The 10,452-nt window shown below is 35.6% G+C and overlaps 1 protein-coding gene, 1 long non-coding RNA gene and 1 pseudogene across 2 annotated transcripts; 1 reads left to right on the top strand and 2 right to left on the bottom strand.

The window, feature by feature from the left end:
* Positions 1 to 953: 953 nt before the first annotated feature.
* LOC126707064 (uncharacterized) lies at positions 954 to 2,324 on the bottom strand. The gene has a single exon (XM_050406654.1). It carries the CDS (start codon positions 2,322 to 2,324, stop codon positions 954 to 956), a length of 1,371 nt encoding a protein of 456 aa, XP_050262611.1.
* A 772-nt stretch (positions 2,325 to 3,096) lies between these two features.
* LOC126705395 (uncharacterized) lies at positions 3,097 to 5,729 on the bottom strand. Its single transcript, XR_007648280.1, has 2 exons — positions 5,351 to 5,729; positions 3,097 to 3,650 (listed from the first exon to the last, which is right to left on the bottom strand). It is a non-coding gene; the product is annotated as an uncharacterized LOC126705395 (long non-coding RNA).
* Positions 5,730 to 6,567: 838 nt separating this feature from the next.
* LOC126705396 (probable mannitol dehydrogenase) lies at positions 6,568 to 8,807 on the top strand (annotated as a pseudogene).
* Positions 8,808 to 10,452: the final 1,645 nt, after the last annotated feature.

The raw sequence follows: 10,452 nt of genomic DNA on the forward strand, positions 1-10,452 counted from the left end.
CATCCTGCAAGTTTCTTCTTCACCCTTTCCAACACAAAGTTAAAATCCTGATTTGATGCACCACTATGCTTAATGGGAAAGCCAAGGTACTTCCCTAGATTAGGGGTAGACTGAAAACCGAGGATGTCACTCAAAGCTTCTCTATCACTACGGTCCACATTTGGAGCAAAGAAAACCCTGGATTTAACTTCACTTAAGGTCTGACCGGATTGGCTGCAAAATTCATCCAACACTTCTCTAATTACAAGACAATTTTCCATGTTTGCCTTGGCAAAGAGGACAAGATCGTCTGCAAAAAATAGATGCGAGAAGGTTGGCCCTCTTCGGGAAGCTTTAATAGGAATCCAAGACTTCTCATCACACCTTTCCTGGATTAGTTGCCCCAAATAGTCCATACACATAATAAAGATATACGGAGATAAAGGATCGCCTTGCCTAATCCCTCTAGTAGGATGAAAAGGCTCTAGAGCCCCTCCATTAAAGAGTAGAGAGGTGGAGACCGAAGAGATGCAGCTCATAATAAGCTCGATTAAATTCCTTGGAAAATTAAACCGGATCAACATATCCCTAATGAAACTCCACTCCAATTTATCATAGGCTTTTTCTAAATCAATTTTCAAAGCCATATAACCTCCTTTGCCCTTAGCTTTACCCATAGTGTGGATCAATTCTTGAACAATAATAGCATTATCCACTCCTCTTCTTCCCGGAACAAAAGCCGATTGACAAGGACCTATTAATTTATCCAAATAAGGTCTCAACCTCCCCACTATAATTTTAGTGACGATTTTGTAAACCGAATTGCATAAGCTAATAGGTCTATAGCTACTAATGGATTCCGGGCTTTGGATCTTAGGAATAAGGACAATACTTGTGTTATTTAAATAGTCCGAAATTTTTCTGCATAGGAAAGCCTTCCTAATCTCCTCTTTAACTGAATCCCCCACTGTGGACTAGAATCTCTGGAAAAAACCAGCATGAAGTCCATCAGGACCTGGAGACTTGAATGCCTTAAGAGACCACAAGGCAGTGACTATTTCAGCATCTATCACCGGCTGCTCTAAACTGTGCTTCTCCTCCTCTGTGAGACTACTTTGCCACCCCTGCCGGAGGTTATGATTCCAAGTAGCCTTGACTTGGCTGGTAGTATACAGCCTGATAAACCCCTCTCTAAAATGGTTCATTACTTCTCTTTCCTCCGTTAGCCAGTCCCCTACCTCGTTTTTAAACATGGTAATAGTGTTCCTTTTCCTCCTAGCAAGAGCAGAAACATGGTAGAAAGAAGTGTTACGGTCTCCCAACACCATCCAATTAATTCTAGACTTTAATGCCCACAACTCCGCCTCTTGATTCAGCACTACATCCAATTCTTTGTGAAGCTGATTTTCCAAATCAATTAGGGAAGATTGGGGGTTGGAAGCTAAAACCTGCTGGATTCCATTAAGCCTAGCCATTAATCTTCTTTTCTTCTCAAATATATTTCCAAACTGGTTTTTATTCCATATCATAGCATCTTTTGTGAATCTTACAATAGAAGTTGAAAGATTTTCATCCCAATTCCAAGCCTTAGTCACCACTTGAGGAAAAGAAGGGTCAGACAACCAGAAGCTTTGGAATCTAAAAGGCCTATTAAGGAAATTGGTCTGTCTAGGAACAGTTTCAAGAAGAACAGGACAATGGTCGGAATGGCAACGAGTGAGGTGGGAGACCCTAGCTTCTGGATACAAGAGGCACCAACTAGGATTCATGAAAAACCTATCTATTCTCTCTTGAATGAGGTTATTCAACTCCCTTCTATTAGTCCACGTGTATCTAGGACCTGAGAATCCCAAATCCACCATATTGCACTTATCAAGACAATCTTTGAATAACAGGGATCTATATATGCTAACAGGCCTTCCTCCAAACTTATCTTCATCCAACAGGGGTTCATTAAAATCCCCAGCTATCACCCATGGTTTATTATGAAGATCAGCTACTTTAATTAAATTTTCCCACAAGGTATTTCTTTCAGCAATCCTAGGACTAGCATAAACAGTAGAAAAAATCCAAGAGAGTTTAGTAGCAAGTACCTTCACTTCCACATGGATTTCTTGCTCTGTATTTGCCAAATGAACCACCTCCACAATATCAGCATTCCAGAGCAGCCAAAGGCCTCCTGCGAACCCAATTGTTTCTGTATGGATGGCGCCATCAAAAGGAAGCCTATCCGATATTTCCTTCGCACGAGCTCCACCAAGCTTGGTCTCCATAATCACTAATAAGGCCGGATTATGATTCCGAGCTAGCTCAAAGGGATAATTTGTCACATTAGGTAGTTCCATTATTTTTTTCTCACATTTAATGGTACCATCCTCATATTGTATAGTATCAACATTACATGTGGCTATATTTTTGTCACATTTGGTGGATCCCTTTTTTCTTTCTCACATTTGATGGCACCATCCTCACATTGTGCAGTACCAACATCATATGTGACTGTACTTTTGTTCACATCGGTGGTTCCCTTATTTTTTCTCACATTTGATGATTTCATTATCACATTTGGCAGTACCAACGTCACATTTGATCATACATTTCTCACATTCATTGGTACTTTAATAGAGCACTTACACGTATTAAACACAATGAGGTGGGGGTAGATTTTACTTCTAAATATATTAAATCTATTATGATTACTAGGTTAGTTAAAATCAAGAAGTATATCACTAATATATTGACAAGGGAAATATTCCATGTGTATACGCCACAATTTGTTTACTAAGAAATCACTTTTCCATAAATTCACATATGAAATAACAAAATTTACTAATTCTGTTTACGTGTGCTGTAGATTATCCAAAGAAATCAGACCACCTACTTGCACTTGAATCTATATATGGTAATTTTCATCTCATAATATTTTTAACTTGAATTGATTTATAACTCACTTTCGTGAGATACAAGCCGGTCTCTTGTTGCAAAGTATCTAAAAGAAGCAACCAAACTAAAAAGAAATCCATTTAAAAAGGAAAAAATTCATTTAAAAAGAAATCCACTACAATGTGTCTTGTTCACATCTATATTTAAATACCATCATGGCAACAATTGAAAAAGAGACGATCAAAAGCATGTGCATTTCTAGATCATTCATTCTTAAGTTCTCAACAAGGAAACTTCTAACTTGTAGGAATTTCTTATTATCCCTTTTGCAACTCCACTGGCAACAGAAATATCTGCATTTACATGATATAACTATTAGAGTTTGAAAAAAATGGAGATGTTCATAAGAGCAAATCTCTTTGCACAGAGCCTTAGATATTTATTTATATAACTATTATTATTCAAGAACTTTCGCTCATCTAGATCAAGCTTCTCTCCGGTTCTTGTTGGTTTTCATTTACACCTTGTGAGTATGAGAGGCCCTACAGAGACATCTACAGCTTTCAATTCTTCAATGTTTGAGGAGCTGAGGAATCTTTCTTTAATTGAACCTTTGAATTCTTTCAAAAAGTCCAACTTTTTCTCAGTTTTGGGAGCTATCCTTGATTCTTCATCTGAAATTGACTCGTTTTCTAATGTGGGTTTCGCTGTATTCTCAGCATGTTCCTCCTCTCTGTTGTTTTCTTGCTTTGTTCTTCTTCTCTGTTCCTCTGTACTGACCAGTTCTCCTACAAAAAGTAGACACTATTGATTAAGAAGCAGTTTAAACAAATTATGTGAATACTGTAAAATTTACTTCCAAGAAATATATTACCAAAAAGGTAAATTGGTGTTGAAAATATGTGTATACATGTGTTTAATAACATACATGCCCCAATCATGCCTGAAAATGAAAACTGTTAAAAAAATAAAATAAAATGACAACAACCAATAGCAATAGATTAGAATGTTTAGACTTTCTCCACACTACCAATTTTTGGTGGCTAGAACTAAACCAGATGCAAAGGTATTAGCTCACATAGAGAACCACACATTGATAACCATGTTACAACCAATCCTATAAAGGTAGCTGTGCCATTCACCTATTACGTTTGCAAAGACATTCTCCCTTTTCCCACTTAGGCATGGAAGAAATATAACAATTACGGTGCCCCTGCTGAAGTCATTAATGAAGGTTTGTGTTGGATTCTCCTTGCAGTTTTGTTGAAAATTCTATATAGTTACCTTCTTTCCTTTCTATGATTTAATGTTTTTAGAGTAATATTATTTTTTTATAGGCATGCCTAGAGGATTTGGCTCACAAAGATGCTGAAGAGAAGTCTAAGGCTGCAACAGAAGCGTTGTTGTCAGCACTTGATCTTAGTGACAAGAAGGGTACTCACAAAGGAGGAGGTGGGGCAACACAAGGACAGGGAAAATCCAAGGCTAAAAGGAAGAAAAAGGATCACAGAAAGATAAACGAAAATCCAAGGCTAAAAGGAAGAAAAAGGATCACAGAAAGATAAACGAATTAAAGGTGTTATATACTAGTTATTTTTCTGTTTCCTCTTTATGGTAGTACAGTTGTCCAAATCTACACGTATATAAATTCACCAGAAAAAATGGAGAAGGGGCAGGAACTAAAAGTGGGAAACATGTTAAGTCTCAACATAAGATGACAGAAATTGTAGAAATATACTTGAATTGGGTTCTAAAAAATTAAGATATGGAGGAACTAGAGTTAAAAGGTGAAACAAAACCGGAAGATAGTGTAAAAGAAATGGATATTTTAGAGGAACCAAGTTTGGAAAATGTGGATCAGGGTTACATGAATAGTAGTAAATAAGGATATGTAAGAGTAATAAACTGCGCAGTCTAATACCTTTGAAATACAACAGACATTGAATGCAGGCACTTACTGAAAGAGATTATCACAACAGCTAGTTAATTGCATATAAAATATGCAGAGAATTGTAAACCTCAATTTTCTTTCCTTCTTACTTTGCCTTAGTCTCAACCTCTGCGTAGGGTTTGAACTACTAATTGTTAAACAAAATTCAGTCAGCTTTGTTATACTGATTACAGTAGATCTGGATAATATATATATATATATATATATATATATTAGTTAAAAGGTATGAAACCAGCAGCACATTATCCATATAGCCACAAAACATAGGCAAGTGTGAGGAATATACAATTGAGGCCATATAACTTAAGATACACACCTAGTTCAATTAAAGTAAAGCAAATATCTTTTGAATAGACCAAGTAACCACAAATTCTTTATCAAGTAGAGTAAAGCAAATATCAGATTTCTTCAATATTGGGTATAGAAAAAAATAGTCATGTAACCACAAATTTTCTCGTTACTTTCTTCGCCCAAAATCAGACTTTTATCAAGTAGACTAAAATCGAATTTTAATTGGAGAAATAGAGAAAGAGAAACCTGTTTGACGGATTCAATGCTCTAATATCGTCGCCGGCCAGAGAACGACTGGAATTGAAAGACTCAATTTCTTCTTTTGTGAGTCTTCCTTAGGGTTTTGTTTAGTAGCCGTCCAGGTTTATTGTGGTTGATTTGGAAGAGAAGAAGTGTAGAAAGAGAGGGTTTTGTTTAGTCGCCGTTTAGGTTTCTTGTGGCTGTTTTGGAAGGGAGGAGGCGTGGAAGAAGAGTTGGAAGGGGAGAAAGAAGCGTGCAAGTGCAAAAGAAAATTCTGATTTTTTTTGTTTTGTTTATATACGTAACCTGTTCTACTGGTAACCAGGATCTACTCAAATTAAATGAATGGTCAAGATCAGAACACCAATAAATTAATGGATTAGATCAAGTGGGTACCGTACCCCTAAAAAAAATGTGGGGGTACCACAGAATGACCCTTTAATAAAATATAGTATAAAATAAATAATCTGATTGCTGCTATTTTTGAAAAATAGATATTTAAATTAGAAAAAGTATGATTTTATACTAAAATAATTATGAATTTTTGCATATAAATTGAAAAAAGAAAAGAAAAAAGAAGCAAGTTGAAGGAAATATCTATCCGCAACTGGTTCAACATTTCAACCTGCTCTTTTATTCTAGAACGGATTTGAAACTGGTTACATGTTAGAAAAGTCGAAACTGTCTCTGTTGTAATAATTTTGAATACTTCACTAATCTCACATTTCTTGCTCTCCACATTATGGTGTGCTATCAATAAAACCCATCGCTAGAGATTCCTCTATTGATCGCCACAAGTTTCATTTCCATCGGTCATCTCTAATCAAGGTGAGTTTAAGTATTTAGTAGTTCTTACTTCTTACCTTTCTCCCTCTAAAAAAAAGTGAGTTTAGATTAAGCTTTACGTCTATAAAATTTGGCATTATTTTCATTTTGGTTCCTTTAAATTTTAGATTTTTTTTATTGAAAGATTATTTTCTTGGAGCAAGATGATAAATCTCAAACTTAAGAAACCAAAATGAAACTCAAAAAAAAAAAAAAAAAAAAAATCCCTAATTTAAAATGTTAAAAATAGACTTTATAGCGTTTTTTGTTTGTTTTTTTTTTTTAAAAGTTTATATGTTTATTTACAATTTTTAAACCATTTTTTTTCCTTAAATACAACTATTTTTTTTTTTGTCAATTTTCAACATACCCTTTCAGCTAATCAAAATACAAGAAAAATGTCAAAAATATCAACAATAGAAAAACAAACAATGAACACATATGGATGGGCAGCTAGAGATTCCTTAGGAATTCTCTCCCATTTCCACTTCGAGAGAAGGTACTTATTTACCTATATATTCTACTTGATATTATTTCTCAACAAGATCTAATTGAGCTTATAAACTCTAGAGTTTATAAGCTCAGTGCAAATGCTACATTGCATTGCTTTGCTATTTTGTATAGGGCTAATGGCAACAACGATATCACCATAAAGATACTCTATTGTGGGATTTGCCACACTGATATTCACATAGCTAAGAATGAAGCAGAAATGACCAATTATCCATTTGTCCTAGGGTAATCTTTCAATGTGTTTATGAAATTGTGTGAAAAAATTGTTTGACAATTATGTTTTTTGATAAAAACCATATCATTATGTTCATTTCATTTTTTTTTCTTTAATTTAATGGATGTGTGATTGATAAAACCAACTTAATATATATATATATATATATATAATTGCATCCCATGAGATTCACTTATTAAATTGTTACATGGGTGACTTGATATAATTTATTTGGTAGAATCACATGATAATCTGCAAAGATTCATAGTTTATTGAATAATTCTTTGGTGAATTGTTGGATCATGGCTTTTGTTTTCTTTAAATGTTTTTCATATTTTATAGGCACGAGATTGTGGGTGAAGTGCCAAAGGTTGGGCACAACGTCACAAAATTCAAAATTGGAGATAAAGCCGGTGTGGGCTGTTTGGTGGGCTCATGTGGCTCATGTGAAAACTGCAAACAGGACTTGGAAATTTGTTGCCCCGAAATGATTTGGACCTTAAAAACCTTTGGTGGATTTTCTGAAAACATAGTCATAGATGAGCATTTTGCAGTGTCAATTCCAAATAGTTTGCCATTACATGGTGTTGCTCCACTTTTGTGTGCTGGGATTACTGTGTACAGTCCCTTGACGTACTATGGACTCTGTAAGCCTGGTCAACATTTGGGTGTGGTTGGGCTTGGTGGATTGGGTCATTTGGCTGTGAAGTTTGCCAAAGTTTTAGGAACGAAGGTCACAGTAATAAGCACCTCTCCAAGCAAGCAAAAGGAAGCACTGGAACGGCTTGGGGTGGATTCTTTTTTGGTTAGTCATGTCCAAGAGCAATTACTGGTAACTAAGAACTAGTTATCCTTATTTTGAACTAATACAAAATATCTCACTCAAAGATATGCTGTTGATAACCAAATTGACATACAACGCACGTAAAAAAAATTAGCTTCAAGTAAATCATAGGGCATAGTTGCATTTCACCTTGTGTTGTTGGAATAGTTATTGGCTGCTTTGGAAAAATGCATCAGGCTCTCTCACAATATGTAAGCCCCATAATTGTATGAGATCCACTTGTTATAAGAGGCCCATTACATGTATCGGAAACATGAGATACAATATCATATTTATTGGACCTTAATTTAATGATTGGAAAGATTGCAACGGCATAAAACGTGGTGTTGGAATTTAATTTTGTTTTATATGGATATGAGAAATGATTTTTCTTATTTATATAAGGTCAAGATACTATGGATTTCTTTTGGTGTAAGCCAGATTCGATCCTATATCCGTTTTTATTGAAAAATAATTGTATGCTCCATTTGACGTTGGACTATAACTCAAAGCAAGTTTTCTACCCGTGAGGATACAAACTTTATTAGTTTATGGAAATTAGCTTAATCTAAAATTGGTTATGAAATAAGCATGAACAATTCTTCTCTCTTAGGCTGCCGTGGACACAATATGGATGGTATCATTGACACAGTTTCAAGCCCTCGCCCTATATTGCCATTAATTGATTTGTTGAAGACTAATGGAAAATTCATTGTAGTTGGTGTTCCAGTAGCGGCTCCTGAGATACCATATATTCCTTTAATTATGGGTAAGTGTTTATTTTTAAGGGTCTATTTCAAATGGAGAGGATCAATTTTTTTTTTTTTTCAAGTTCTAGTGCTTCCTAATTGTATTTCTAAGTGCACATGATTAAACAGGAAGGAAGCTTATTGGTGGTAGTGGTGCTGAGGGAATGAAAGAGACATAGGAGATGGTTGATTTTGCAACAAAGCACAATATTATCGTAGATGTTGAAGTTATTCCTATGGACTATATATGTGAACACTGCGATGGAAAGACTTGCCAATGGTGATGTTAAATATCGCTTTGTCATAGATGTTGCAAACACCTTAAATTCTTCATTGTGAGTCCTTGACATGACTCCTTGGTGCCCCTTCTTAAATTAGTTATGATTTTTATGTAATATAAATTATAGTTATGCATTTCTGTGATCCTTACCTATGTACTAGATTTGGCTTGTTGGATTTTGTTACCCAATTTGTACTTCTCTTGGGTATTGTTTAATTGTTTGTTGTTTAACTATAATATTTGTTAGTTTACATTTAACTTCTTGATAATAAGGATTTATTTGAGTTTTTTTATTTTTATTTTTATTTTTATTTTTAATAAGGATTTATCGATGGCTATTCTTCAACCTTACTACTCTCCATGAAAATTATTAGTGTAGGGGCAAGGGCCCAAGATTATATATTGGGCCTTGGACTTTATCCGAGGATATAAATGGGTCCGAGGATAAGCAAATAATTATTAGATATTCTTAGACCAGGTCCCATAAGTAGAGAGCAAATGAAAGGTTGTCCAAGGAGTACATCCTCCTCGAACTTGATGAATATGGCTCAAAGTATGTAATCTAGTCATTAAAGTGACCTTCTAGGAAACTTCAATGACAGGGATGTGCCTCATGAACATATGAGAAGGAAGGAAACCTAAAAATATCTAAGGAAAGGCTGACACCACCGCATTAAATGCACTACAACTACTTTTTTGGCCGCATTTATGTGAAGAAGACCTCTGAACAGTGCTACCTTGACTACCACAACTCACAGAAAGCTAGAGAGGATGTTTGATGGGACCAGTACTCAAGTAAAGGTTCGGATGATCAAGAAGTGGAGGGTGAAGATGATTCAAAAGAGGATATATAAGGTGAAAGACTCTTCATGGAGTAGGAATCGAAAAAAAGAGAGAGAACACTGTAGTAATCCAAATTGTTTCTGTATTCAACTGTGATCTATATATAATTACAGTCTCCTCGGACTGAAAGTCTATTGATATTAATACATCTTGTTTGCACTTGATTATCATTTAATTGTATATTAGCCGTTGATCAAATCGTAAGGGTCTAGTTCTTTGACCTACTCTCTACAAATTTATTGTATTGAGCTCATGGGGTCGAGATTCTATACACTTTGGGCTTGAGCTACAAATTGGGACCCTACAATTGGCGCCGTCTGTGAGAAAGAACTTGTCTGGTAGTGATAACAACGGTCAAATATGGCAAATTCAGGCTTACATCAAGTAGAATCCATGGTGTCTCAATGTGAAAACCTTTTCGTCGATCTTGAACGTAGGAAAGATAAGGAGGGTAGCATGCACGTTACGTACACAAGCAAAAGCCACTCTCAAGTTAGGAGTCATGTCTCTCAAGAACAACACAATAAAGCCATGCAAAGGGAAATCGACCAGCTTATGAAAAATTACGCCATACACAATGAAAATAGACTCCCACCCCGTTTGATTCCTCCTCCAACGATGAGAAGGATAGCGGTTATCGACGAAGATCAAGGACTCCCTCCAGTGAATCCTTCTCATATGAAGAGGAGCATCATAGTGAACGCCGATGCAAAAGCCCTATACACAGAGGATTGAGAAATAATGTGATGAGCAAAGCTTTGAACCAGATTTCCAAGTCACCGTTCACGCGTAGAATCGATAGAGTAGCTCCTCCTCGGCGTTTCCATCAGCCAACATTCACCATTTATAATGGGCGAACAA

Source organism: Quercus robur, chromosome 11 (assembly GCF_932294415.1).
Source record: "Quercus robur chromosome 11, dhQueRobu3.1, whole genome shotgun sequence".
Lineage (NCBI taxonomy): Eukaryota > Viridiplantae > Streptophyta > Magnoliopsida > Fagales > Fagaceae > Quercus > Quercus robur.